At 37.9% G+C, this 15018-nt stretch overlaps 1 protein-coding gene across 1 annotated transcript in view; it reads right to left on the reverse strand.

The window, feature by feature from the left end:
* Positions 1-15018, reverse strand: part of LOC126175025 (dnaJ homolog subfamily C member 16) — a 163180-nt gene that overhangs the window by 54734 nt on the left and 93428 nt on the right. The window contains exon 9 of the mRNA XM_049921526.1: positions 10548-10720. Within this exon, the coding sequence (XP_049777483.1) occupies positions 10548-10720 (173 nt within the window). The remainder of the gene's footprint in view (positions 1-10547; positions 10721-15018) is intronic.

Raw genomic sequence — 15018 nt, forward strand, 5'->3', positions numbered from 1 at the left:
TTATCGTCCATAAAAATTCCACTGTTATTTGGAAACATGATGCCCATGAATGGCTGCAGATGGTCTCCAAATAGCTGATCATAATCATTTCCAGTCAATGATCCGTTCAGTTGGAACAGTCGCCCCAGTTCATTCCATGTGGCAACAGCACACACCATTATGGAGCCACCACCAACATACACAGTGCCTTGTTGACAATTTGGGTCCATGGCTTCATGGAGTCTGTGTCACACTTGAACCCTACCATCACCATTACAAAGTGAAATCGGGACTCATCTGACCAGTCCACGGCTTTCCAGTCATCTAGAGTCCACTCATAATGCATCCTACTCCTATCACACTATTTTCTGCTGCTGCTGATATTACCCTACATTTTTATAGCTTGAAAACCTTATCTTCTTTCTATTTCATTTCAAATCCCCCACCACCACCTAGACTGAATCTTTGCATTTCCATTTTCAGGTGTTCTAGCTTCTCTACTACATTCATACTTCTGACATTCCGAACCTATATTTGTAGAATATTACCCTGTGATTGGTTACACAATCTTTTTCTAATGGTTACCTCTCGTTGGCAGTCCCCCCAATGGTGATCTGAATAGGGCTACTAATCCATAACCATTTGTATGTGGAAAGATCATCGTGACACTTTTTCAATTACAGGCCACATGTAATGCGGATAAACATTACATGTCTTTGATGCAGGCACTTCCGCTGCCTTTTGAATCCTCAAGCCAATGATCAGTGGCAATTCTTCTGCATTTTAGGGGCAAATTCCCACCCTAAGGGTGAAAGGATCTCTTAACGCTTCTCCTCCCTCCTTGCAAGGCTGTTGGTAGAACTGGGGGTAATTCCTTCAATCGGCAGTCTTTGTCTGCTGATGACTTTTATTTAATAACTTGGGAAACAGGACATTTTGATTCGTTGTAACAGACAATATTCCTAGATCATGGTGATCTAACCCTTCCCTTCAAATGTGGATAAATGGAAGGTAACGCCCATAATACAGAGAAATAATCCAAAAGTACACAATTATAAAACATCTTGAGCATGTCACATTGTGCAAGTAGTTATGGGTAATACTAAGACGTGGCACGAAATGGGTTAATTACATGAAATTAGTACAGTAATACTTGATCAATGCAGAATGTATATACCGCATTTACTCGAATCTTAAGCTGCACCTGAAAAATGATACTCAATACTCAAAATCAAGGGGAGAGGGGAGATATTCCCCAATCTACTGTATTTACCCGAATCTAAGGCGCACTCGAATCTAAGCCGCACCTGAAAAATGAGACTCTAAATCTAGGGAAAAAAAAAAAATTTCCCGAACCTAAGCCGCACCTGAAATTTGAGATTCGAAATTCAAGGGGAAGAAACGTTTTAGACCGCACCTCCAAACCAAAACAAAGTTGGTCCATTGTAATATGAGACAATTTAGGTCGAATGAATGATGATACAGCTACAGTAATTTGGTGCGTGTGGTAAACTTAGCAGTTCAGCTTTACCATGTAGTCACTGCTATGCGTCAGGCACTCCGTCCGTATTTATACTAGAGAGCCTTTTTCACATGCTTCATCTGGTTTGAATTGATTGCTTATTTTTCTTTGATCTGATAAGTGCCGTTCTCTTTGTTATAGGTGTTTCCGTCACTCTAAGCTCAAAATGCATTATTGTACTGTGCCCTGCATTGTTTGTCGCATTTTGATAATGCGTGTTTACGGCCTGACACCGCTCGCGGCATGGCCTGCTTTTGTGCACGCTACCGCCACTTACAATTTTAAAAAAGAGAGAGGAATCATCTCATCAGCGAAACAATGGCAAGAGACTGCTATTTGTTGTTACTTACACTGCCGCTTTCTTTGATAATGATCAACAAGAACCACATAATAGACTGCATATGATAGATGTTCTGAACGAACATTAAGCGATGATTTTTCTCCATTTGTAAATTTTTGCAGACATTCTGCACAGAAATTTGAGTCATCTTAGGTTTAAAAATCTAGTCAGTTGCCGTGCTTCATTTCTGACTGTATCACTATTCAGCATAGGAATAATAAGAATATTAACATGACATGATATATAAATATTCTTCCGCGTTTGCTGTTGTGTCACTCTAGTTTCGTAGTTTATTAGGAAGACAGGATTTAAATGAGATAGCAGGAAGCACGTAGGAATACATGGCAAAATGTTTACATTCGTATTATTCTTATGGTGAAGAGAATACTGCATGTGATTCACAATTCATGAAAGTTCCTATTAGCAACCATCTCTTCCCACAGGTAGGAAAAAATTCAAAACGTAGAGTTGACCATATTGACACACATCCCAAACAGTCTTGCCAGTCGGATTTTAATAGTACATTGAAAGGCTGCTACATTCGGAGATAAACAATACGGAATTTGTATTTACTTCGTTGGATAAAGTATGAAAATGCAGTGGTCGAAACTCAGGGCAGAGAAAAAAGCTCGTCTTCCACCTTTTTTTTTTTTTTTTTTTTTTTTTACTGACGCAGAGGTTTTGGCGCCAGTATTTATCTTTGTGCCTGCAAAGCAAGCCTGTGTAGCGCTACATATATTCAACGGCAGAAGTTAGCTGTGGCGGCACCTACCAACATTTTTCAGAACTTCCGCTTACTTTGCACTCGATTCTAAGCCGCAGGCGGTTTTTTGGATTACAAAAACCGGAAAAAAAGTGCGGCTTAGATTCGAGTAAATACGATAAGCTGCACCTAAAATTTGAGACTCGAAATTCAAGGGGAAAGAAAAGTTTTAGACCGCACTTCCAAATTGAAACAAAGTTGGTCCATTGTAACAAGAGACACAATTTAGGTAGAACAGATGAAGATACAGCTACAGTAGTTTGGTTTGAGTCATAAGCTTAACAGTTATGCTTTACCAAGTAGCCATTGCTATGTGTCAGGCCCTCCGTCTGTATTTATATGGGTACTCTTCCTTTTTCATGTGCTTCGTCTGGTTTGAATCGATTGCTTATTTTGCTTTGATCTGATAAGTGATGTTCTCTTTGTTATACGTGTTTACGTCACTCTAAGAACAAAATGCATTATTGTACTATGTCATGCATTGTTTGTTGCATTCTGATAATGAGCGTTTACAACCTGTCGCTGCTCACGGCATGGCTTGCTTTGGTGCGTGATACCGTGGTTTACAATATAAAAAAATAGAGGAATTGTCTCATTAGTGAAACAATGGCAAGAGACTGCTATTTGTTGTTACTTACACTGCTGCTTTCTTTGATAATGATCAAAAAGAACCAAATAATAAACTGCGTATGATAGAAGATGTTCTGAACGAGAGTTTAGTGAAAATTTTTCTCCATTTGAAAATCATTGCAGACGCCTCTTTAATACATTACATTCTGCACAGGAATCAGTCATCTTAGATTTAAAAATCTAGTCAGTTGCCGTGCTTCATTTCTGACTGTATCACTATTCAGCATAAGAATAATACGAATATAAACATGACGTGATATGTATATTCTTCCGCGTTTGCTGTTGTCTCACTCTAGTTTCGTAGTTTATTAGGCTGACAGGATGTAATGAGATAGCAGCAAACATGAAAGAATACATGGCAAAATGTTTACATTCTTCTACATTTTCTTTTGATTTATTTACTTATGCAGAGATTTTGGCACCAGTATTTATCTTTGTGCCTGCAAAGCGTGCCTGTGTAGCCCTACTCGATGGCAGAAGTTAGTTGTGACGGCACCTACCAACATTTTTCAGAACTAATGCTTACTTTGCACTCGATTCTAAGCTGCAGGTGTTTTTTTGGATTACAAAAACCAGAAAAAAGTGCAGCTTAGATTCGAGTAAATACGGTAATTCAGAAATCTGATCTAGCCGTACAAGTATTTCACTCCTGAGGCACTCAGAACACTTTTATAGACCAATTTTTTGTATAAAGTGGAACGTGCCTAATGCAGAAATGGAATGCAAATTTTAAGACTTGATTGCAGAAAAAAGCTTATACAACGCTACTGTATTACGGTATATCTTAGTTATTCATGTCTATGCAAGAATACTATTTTTAACATTAATATTGTAGAGCCCTGACAATGCTGTTATGTGAAAAGATGTGATTGATGTCCTGCTAAACAATGGTTTTACCCCGTAAGGTCAAGCTTTTCAAAGAAATGCACTACCTGCATTATTTTATGCCAGTTTCAGTTGATTTGTAGCACTTTAAGTGACAATATGATGTCAAAAAAAAGTAAGTTGCTAACACTTAATGAAAAGATTACGGTAATAAAGGCAAGTAGAAAGACAAACTCGCCGGCACGACACAACGTTGTGTTTTCAAATGCGGTAGCACACAAATTTATGAAACATTAAGAAATAAGGATATGAGATATGACATGGGATGGATTGATGAAAGACAATGGGCAAACAAAAAGAAGGACAAAGATGATGGGAACTGAAGAAACTGATGAGACAGTATGGGAACAGTTTTTAAGTGCATGAGCAAAAGACATGCCTCTGTGTGGACGCATGTCGCAGAGTGAGACTGAAGTCGCTTAAGAGCGTGGGAATATGGAATTTAAGGCATCCACAGGATGATTGGAAGTTTGAAAATTAGACACGTCGTGTGGAATGAAGCTTGTGGAAAAGCTAAGTATATGCAGGGAAGTGTAGCAACAGAACTGACGACAATACTGCACAATGTAACTGTGAATTATCACCCAAAAGACTTGTGCAATGTTGATGAAATGGCACTGTTTTTCCACATTCTGCCTTCAAAATCTCTAACATGAGGAGAGAAGTGCATCAATGGGAAAATGTCATAGGTAAGACTCATTAGACTGCTTCATGGGAACATATTAGCTGAAATGGAGAAGCCACTGATTATTGGAGAGGTGGCAAAACCTTGGTGTTGCATAAAACATAGATACCAGTAATGTTCTGACATCAGTAATGTTCCAGTCACAAGGCGAAGCAATAAAATGGCATGAATGGTGAGTGGTTTTATGGAAGAATGGCTGCGCTCTTTCAATGACAAAATGAAGAAAGGACATCACCAAGCTCTCTTTTTCCTAGGCAACGCAACCTATCACCCTGAAATTAAGATATCAAACATGAAACTGACTTGGTTCCCGCCGAATCAACCAACCTATTACTGATGCAGTCTCTTATTCTTAGTGTTGAAGATGCCAAAAGTGCATTTGCTCTTGCACAGTCAGTTTCTGTCCTGGATGCAGTAAACTGGATTGGCTTGGCAGTAATGGATATAAAGCCCAAAACCGTCACCAAGTGCTTCATCAAAGCGGGGTTTGGAGGTGGTGAACAAGACGCTTCTGTACTCACTGAAACTCAAGAAAATGCAACAGCCACTTCTGAATTAATTCAAACGCAAAACAATTCAAGCAGTCCCGATGAATACATCTTGAATGATGACTGTCAACTCACTCCACTTTTACTTAAGCAATTGATGATGATGATGATGAAACAAAGGAAGAAGAAGAGGAGCAAAATGATGTCCCTAGAAAAACTGATGCATGAAGGAACTATTGTCTACATTAACGATCTATGCAATTTGCAGTGCACATAAATTCTGTGCAAAATGTTGCACAGAAAAAAACAATTTTGAATAGGAAATTCAAACATATTTCCCTCTCTGATATGTGGCAAAAAAATGTGAAATGTAAAGCAAATAAACACAGGGACAGTATGTATGTACAACATTACACAAATTTAAAGTTACAGCAAAAATGCAGCAGACATGTCGTATTGTGTGTCAATTAGTGTAATAGTAAGTGAACATCTACTGTACAGGATTAAAGGTATGTAAATATGTGCATAATTACAAAATCATAATTTTGTGCATGGCACTTGACAAATTTTATTTAGCCTAGTGTGTTTTATGTAATCAAGAAACTTGCCTGATTTAGAAAGTTATTTTAGTCCCATACAATTCCATTGTGAGAAAGTTTTACGGTACTAGGAAATTTAATGGAAGACTTTAGATTTATTGAAAGAGTTCTGGGAAAGAGCAGTGTGTACATAAAGGAAATTCTTCACAAGGCACAAGTGCAACCAATCCTAGATTACTGCTTCAGCATTTAAGAGTTTTATGAGGTAGGCTTGACAACAGATGTTGAAAAAATTTAGATGCATACTGCTAATATTGTGTAAGTTTGGCACAGACCATATCAAAGTGTAAGAGAGAGTAAAATAAATGGGAAGCTTTGGAAGGCAGGAGGCTTAATTCTTCAGAAACCCTACTTAGTAAATTCAGAGAACCTATATCCAAGGAAGCCTGTATGATCATTCTGCTGCGACCATCACATATCTCATGTAGTGATCATGAGAACAGGACTAAAGAGATTAGAACCACATAGACAGTCAATTTCACCTCTGTCAACATGTTAACAAAATAGGACAGAAAATCAATAATGGTTTGATGTATCCTCCACCTTCCACGTACAGTGCCTTGTAGAGCATATCACGTGTGTTAAAAAGTAATGGGAATTTTTTAATTTAGCGTGTTGCCTTCATATCATTTGCACTTTTTTCCAGTTTTGTACTGGTAAATGTGGCTGGAAAGAATGTCTATAGTGTTATCCATATCAGATTTTTAGTTTGTTCTCAGCTGTCAAAGAGGTTAGATGATTATTTATTTTATATGAAAATGAACCAGAGAATTTTTGATACAAGATTGGAGTAAGCAAAACAAGATATTACAAATGTTAAATATTGCTTTTGATGAGGAAAACACTGGTTTAAGAGTGGCATAAGCATTTCAAACGCCGTGCAGACAAGTGCCGGGGATTCCCCAGGACATTGTCAACCGATGCAATTGCAGAAAAAGTGAAAGAAATAATTATAAAGGATCACCGAATCACAATCGTGGAATTTGCTGACGATGCTGGCATATGAAGGGTTTCATGCCTTGAAATCTTTTCAGGTGGGTGTGGACCCGCGAAAGCAAGCTTTGTTCCAAAATTTTTGTTGCATTTTGAACAAACACAGCGACAAATACTTGGGAGTCACTAGATGAAGTCAACAATGTTGTGAAACAAATTAACTGCGTCATTAAAGGTCATGAAACATGGGTTTACAGATATTATCCTGTAAGTAAAGCTCAGTTGTCCCAGCAGAAGCATTCCAGATGACAATGACTGAGGAAAGCTCCAGTGTGGTCACATACAAAGGTTATGCTCACTGTGTTCTTCGACTTTAACAGCACAGTGCACCACAAGTTCTTATCAGAGGGTCGAATGAACAATAAGGAGCATTACTTAAAAATTCAACACAGTTTGCATGATGCAGTGTGGAAAACACTACCTACACTTGTGGCAAAAAATTCATAGTCTTTGCACCACATAATGTGCCTGCTCACACTTCATTATTTGCTTGTTAATTTTTGGCCAAAACAATACTGTAATGATGCCTTAGCAGACAATCTACAGACATGGTTCCAAGGGACTTCTTTCTGTCCCCCTCCCCACCCCCCCAAAAAAAGAACTATCACTTTACACGCATAGATGAGATTAAAATAAACCACCAAGAGTGCTAAAAGTTAACGCATATACTGAGTTCCAGCAAAAAAAAAAAAAAAAAAAAAAAAAAAAAAAAAAAAAAAAAAAAAAAAGAGAGAGAGAGAGAGAGAGAGAGAGAGAGAGAGAGAGAGAGAGAGAAGCTGGAGAGGTGCGAGTATGACTCATACACTGTGGGATATTTACATTTTGTACTATGTGGGCACGACAACCAAAAAGCTGTCTGTCTGCATGAATGGCCACTGACAAACTGTGACCAAAAAACAACTGGACCACCCCATTGCTGATCACGCTGTCCAACATGACGTTCTTCATTTCACTGACTGCTTCACAACCTGTGACATCTGGATCCTTCCCACCAAACCAGCTTTTCTGAATTACACAGATGGGAACCCTTCCTGCAATATGTCGCACGTTCCCCTAACCCTCCTTCCCTTCGTTTGTCATTGTCCTTACCCATCTAGCTTCTTCCCTGTTCCCATTCCAGCACTACACAGCCCTTTATTCCACCAACACACCCAGTCTTCTTACTACTCTCCTTTTCCACTACCCCCCACCCTCTCTTCCCCGTCCACCGTCTGACCTCCTGACTGCACGCATCCACCCCCTTTCCGCCTTGTCCCTGCAAGCTCCCGCAGTAGTAGCACTTTAGTGTCTCTCACCCTCGCCATGCCAGACTCCCTCCCCCCCCCCCCCCCCGCCCACCCTGTTACCTCTCCCATCCTGCACTGCTGTTTGTAGTCTCTCTCTCTCTCTCTTTTGACAAAGACCTTGTGGGCCGAAAACTTACAGTATGATAGTCTTTTTGTTGTGCCTATCTGCGACTCAGCATCTCCGCTATATAGTGAGTAGCAACTATCCTTTTCATATTTTTTTTCCATGTGATGTAGTTAGAAATTAACAATTTTTGGAGTTTTTCCTTTAGTTGTACTGTACGTCATTGCTTCTTGCCAAATTTCATGGTTGTTGGCAACAGGATGTAGATTATAGGTATTGATGAGTGAGTTTGTGAGTATTAAAATATGGGACATAAATGGCTGTGTCTTTGATTGCATTGACTTTGAAGCTACAGTTTTTTATGCCACCAAGGGGCCAAAGACCAAAGTATGTGTGATAAATTTCAACTTGATATGTCTACACGTTCCTGAGAAAATGGGTTTTTAACAGTCAGATGGACAGAGAGACAGACAGACAGACAAAGTGATCCTATACGGGTTCTGGTTTTCCAGGGTGAGGTACAGAGCTCTTATAATGGGACATGTTTTTTTTTCTTTTCTTTTCTTTTTTTTTTTTGAAAGAGTTTTATTTAACCACCTACATTAATGTTATTCCTTTTGAAATAGTTTCTATTGGATATTATACACTTACACCAGCATCCAAAAATAATTCTATGGTCAACATTGTACACGTACTTATTTCCCATCTTATACGCACAAAATAAAGGTAAAACTGTTAAAACACCTAGAAGAGTTTGTTAATCATTAGGAACTGGGATGCTGACTGTGAAGACACTGCCAGTTCACACAACTGGTAAATTTAAAAGATACTGACTAGTCAATGACTTCAGAAACCAAAACCAGTAGTGAAAACAAATAAACAACAGTCTCAGTGAAGAAAATTTCCAGTCCCTGAAACACTTCTGGACCTCAATATTTGAGATAGTTTTTAGCTATCTAAGTAATTTATTTTAGTCTTATCTATGCTTGTAAAATAATGGCCCTTTAAGGTTCCCAAAAATAAGGAAAAAGCCGCATTCATTCTATGTGGATTCACTATGGCTGAAAAAGCAATGAGCTAACCAGCAATGGGCAAAGTTATGTTTGTTATTTGGGACTGCCATAGCCTCACCCTCTCATATCTGCTGACAAAACGCCCACTGACTTCTTCCTCTTTCCTGTGATGAAGAAAACATTGCAAGGCGGGTCATTTTCAGAATGATGACAAGGTTATTTTTGAAGCAGAATGTTTCCTGAAGAGCTAAAATGTGTCTGCCAAGTAATCCACCCTTGGGAAAAATGTCTCATATAGAAGGGTGAATATGTCAAGAAGGACTGATACCATCACCAAGTCTCATGGTCGGAGCTTGATTTTTTCAAGGTAATAATTACAATTTTATGGCTACCTCTTGTCCCTGTGAACTTAAGAGAATGAGAAATAGTGAAGGAAGATATATGGAACCACATAAAATTCTAAGAAAACAAAAACCACTTACACTTCTGAAGCAGATGGTAACTGTGTTTCACAAAACACTAATTACAACAGGATAAAAGCTTTAAAATAAATACAAATAACAAACACAATAAAAGTGACAAAAATGGAGTAGGGTGGGAACACAGTGTACATTAAAAGCCACATGATTAGCTCTGGTGGTCCATCTGCTGCTGGCCCATGTGTCATCCTTAGCAAATGGCATCAATGGATATCAGTACTGATGTGTATTGGTTAGCACATATCTCTCTCTCTCTCTCTCTCTCTCTCTCTCTCTCTCTCTCTCTCTTTCTCTCAGCAGTTAATGGTGGGCTTCCCAAAACAGAATCAGTACTGTTCCTTAAAGTACTTACTCAATTCTCCTCACAAGGCTGAATGTACCACATCTCAGTCATTTTACAAAGAACAAATATTTGGTAGTATAGAAACTGAACTGAAGGACTCAGTGTGATAGCCAAGGCAGGCACACCCTTCTGCCATAGAAGCAGGCAGTATACTTTAACTTCTTACATAAACTGTAAAAGTTTATCACCCATGAACATTTGCAACTTTGACAGTTTGCAATGTTCTCCCGCCTGATAGCAATTTATTATCGATTTGTGTAATTAATACCTAATTAGTGCATATTAATGATTCGCTCTTGCTATTAGTTAGTAGTCTCTTCTCAATATCTTTCCAAGTTCAATTAATTTTTCACAATTTACACAAGATACGTCATTATGTACCCTCCAATCACAATGAAGACAACTGTTCCTAAAAAGGACAGAAGTGGCAGTAACTGTTCCGTTGTTGTATTGTATATATTAATTTTTCACTACTTACACAAGATATGTCATTATGTACCCTCCAATCACAATGAAGACAACTGTTCCTAAAACAGACAGAAGTGGCAGTAACTGTTCCTTGGTTATATTGTCTTTGAGGTAGTCCACGGCAGAAAAAACCTTGGCCAGTATGCGCATCATGATCCCTTGTGCATGCTCATCCATTAACTCCTGTTCAAAATGGAAACAGAATAATATACTTATTTCGACAATTTACAGAATGATTTAACTTAGACTGCAATACAACTACTTAACTAGTAAATGAATTCTGTCTTGGAAGCAAATGCTATTTTACATGATATTCTCTTCTCTCTCTCTCACCCCCCCCCCTTTCCCCTCCCCACAAACACACATACACAAATGTGCTGTTATACGGGAGATAAAAAAAGATTCTTGACATGCATACATAGTTAAGACATCCTAGCAAAGATAGCTGAGCAAAATGTTACATACTTCCATTACTAATAAATCATTACTACAAAATGCTGCAGTCAATACCATCAGAAAAATATTATTTAAAGAAAAAAATTTACCATTCCTTAGTTATTTTCCTATCTAAATGCATAATTCACACTTTATACACAATGGAAACGAATTAAATATTATGAAAAAGAATATGTAGCAACAGCTGAAGGAACATTTTTAGAGCACATAATAAACTAATAATGGGACCTTACAGACCAGCCTGCTTCAGTTTTCTTCTACTTATAACATTTGTAGGTCAGTGTCAGGACGTCAATTTCATAAACCAGTACAGCACAACAATATAATAGTAGTAGTAGTAGTAGTAGTAGTAGTAGTAGTAATAATAATAATAATAATAATAATAATAATAATAATAATCCTGTGGAGGCCCAGGAAAAGAATAGGCCTCCAGTATGTTCTGCCAGTCGTAAAAGGCGACGAAAAGGACAAACCACTAATAGGGCTAACCCCTGTTTAGTGTGATTAGTTGGTTCAGGACAGAACTAAAGAAGCCTCGGACAAGCGCCATCATGGTCGGGAACGCCGCTTGAACCCTATGCCCGCCCACAATGGTAACGACACTGCTAGCCAACTGGAAAATGATTTAAATCCAAATAGAGGTGCTTTGCAGGATATGCTTCCTGCAACCACCCTAGAAGGAAAACAAAGACAGAGGATGAGATGGTCAGATGAAGTTAACAGACACCTCATGTTCTGTTATTACCAAGCAACAAACCTAGGAACCAACACAACTGGATACAGATCACAAGTATACACAACATTTATTACCAGATACCCAGAATTAAAATTTTTAACAGGACGACGACTAGCTGATCAGATCCGTGTAATAATCAAAAATAACAGGATACCCCAGTCAGAATTAGAACACATCAAACAACAAGTACAACAAATACTGGAACAAAATAATGTGCAATCAGAAGAAGAAGAAAATACAGTAATGGGCTTAAACATCCCAGAGCAAACAAACAAAGAACAACATGCATCAATTAAACAATCAGAGGAAAACAAAATCTTAAGACAGCCACCAGAACAAGCACAAGTAGAACACAAAGTGACACACATGTTAGATATAGAAGAAAAATTTCAGCTGACATATATAGAATACAAAGACACAAATACAGACATTAGACCATTCTTGCATAGATTAGATTAGATTAGATTTACTTTAATTCCAATTGATCCGTAGTGAGGTCGTCCTCCAGGATGTGGAACATGTCAGAAAAACAACAATACATGACAAATATTTACAACTAAAACAAGTAAGCTAATGTACCATTCCACAGGTCCCAAGTGGAATGATCGTCATTTTTTAATGAACACTAAGAGTCATTTTACAAATACTAATGCACTGAATTTAAAATAAAAAAGTTTTTTATTTATTTATAAGGTAATAAACATGTAATACAACTACTGTAATACTTATTTACAATGAACACATTACTGCACTGAAATGGTGCAGAAGTTATGTTGTACTTATATACAAATCAGTTGGTTTTACTAAGAAATTCATCAATGGAGTAGAAGGAGTTGGCCACCAATAAATCCTTTAGGCTTCTCTTAAACTGAATTTCATTGGTTGTTAAGCTTTTTGTGGCTGCTGGCAAGTTATTGAAAACGTGTGTTCCTGAATAATGCACACCTTTTTGTACAAGACTAAGTGACTTTCAATCCTTGTGAAGATTATTCTTATTTCTAGTATTGATTCCATGAATTGAGCTGTTGGTTTGAAAAAGTGATATATTTTTAATGACAAATTTCATTAAGGAATAAATATATTGGGAAGCAGTAGTTAGTATCCCTAGTTCCCTAAACAGGCTTCTGCAGGATGTTCTTGAGTTCACACCACATATAACTCTTACTGCACGTTTTTTGTGCCCGGAAAACTTTAGCTTGGCTTGATGAATTACCCCAAAAAATAATCCCATATGACATTATGGAATGAAAGTAAGCATAGTATGCCAGCTTTTTCATTTTTATATCCCCTATGTCTGACAAAATTCGCATTGCAAACAGAGATTTGCTAAGTCGCTTCAGCAGTTCTGTGGTGTGCTCCTCCCAGTTGAATTTATTATCAAGCTGTAATCCCAAGAATTTAACACTGTCCACTTCTTCTATCTTCTTGTCATCATATGTTAGACATATACTCTTGGGGCACCCCTTACAAGTTCTGAACTGCATGTAGTGTGTTTTTTCAAAGTTTAGTGACAAAGAATTGGCTAGGAACCAGTGATTAATGTCCACAAATATTTTATTGGCTGATCTTTCTAAGACTACACTTGATTTGCTATTTATTGCAATGTTTGTATCATCGGTAAACAAAACGAACTTGGCATCTGGTAATGTTACTGATGAAAGGTCATTGATATACACAAGAAAAACTAAGGGCCCCAAAATGGAATCTTGTGGGACCCCACATGTAATTAGTTCCCAGTTGGATGATGCCTGATAGCTTGATACATGTCTCTTTCCTAATAACACCCTTTGTTTCCTGCTAGAGATATAAGATTTGAACCGCCAAATAACCCACAAGTCGAAACAACAATAACAACTATCAACAAAATCATACACAACAAAATAAATGAAAACCAACTATGGAAGAGTTACAACTACTGGTTTATATAGGAGCACTCACTACACTAAATATACACACTAGGCAGAGAACAGAACCAACCAACACACAGAAGAAACCCACAAAACCAGCATGGCAACACAGGCTACAGATCAGAATAGAAAAACTGAGAAAAGACATCAGACAGCAAACACAATTTATAAGAAATGAAATGTCAGAAAAAAAACGAAAAAGGTTAGGTAAAATCTCACAACAAGAAGCGATACAGCAATTAGATGAAAAGAAGCAGAAATTACAAGCATTGGCCAAACGACTTAGAAGATACAAAAAAAGTGAAAATAGAAGGAAACAAAACCAAACATTCAACACAAACCAAAAGAAATTTTACCAGACAATAGATAACACACACATTAAAATAGACAATCCACCAAACATAACAGATATGGAACACTTCTGGAGCAACATATGGTCAAACCCTGTACAACATAACAGGCATGCACGGTGGATACAAGCAGAAACAGACACATACAAGATGATACCACAAATGCCTGAAGTGATAATATTGCAACATGAAGTCACCCAAGCAATTAATTCTATGCACAATTGGAAAGCCCCTGGAAAAGATAAAATAGCAAATTTCTGGCTAAAGAAGTTCACCTCAACACATTCACATCTAACTACCGTATTTACTCGAATCTAAGCCGCACCTGAAAAACTAGACTCGAAATCAAGGAAAAAAAATTTCCTGAATCTAAGTCGCACCTGGAATTTGAGACTCGAAATTCAAGGGGAGAGAAACGTTTCAGGCCGCACCTCCAAATCGAAACAAAGTTGGTCCATTTTAATAAGAGACACAATTTAGTTCGAATGAATGACGATACAGCTACAGTAGTCTGGTTCGAGTTGTAAGCTTAGCGGTTAAGCTTTACCAGGTAGCCATTACTATGCGTCAGCCGCTCCATCCGTATTTATACGGGTACCCTTCCTTTTCCACGTGCTTCGTCTGGTTTGAATTGATTGCTTATTTTTCTTTGATCTCATAAGTGACATTCTCTTTGTTATAGGTGTTTACGTCACTCTAAGCTGAAAATGCATTACTGTACTGTGTCATGCATTGTTTGTCGCATTCTGACAATGAGTGTTTACAGCCTGTCGCTGCTCGCAGCTGTCTTGCTTTTGTCCGCGCTGCCGCCGCTTACGATGGAAAAAAAAGAGAGAGAGAGAGAGAGAGAGAGAGAGAGAGAGAGAGAGAGAGAGAGAGAGAGGAATTGTCTCATTACCGAAACAATGGCAAGAGACTACTATTTGTTGTTACTTACACTGCTGCTTTCTTTGATAATCATCAACAAGAACCAAATAATAGATTGAGTATGATAGAAGATGCTCTGAACGAGAGTTTAGCGATGATTTTTCT

The sequence above is a fragment of the Schistocerca cancellata genome, chromosome 3 (genome assembly GCF_023864275.1).
Source record: "Schistocerca cancellata isolate TAMUIC-IGC-003103 chromosome 3, iqSchCanc2.1, whole genome shotgun sequence".
Lineage (NCBI taxonomy): Eukaryota > Metazoa > Arthropoda > Insecta > Orthoptera > Acrididae > Schistocerca > Schistocerca cancellata.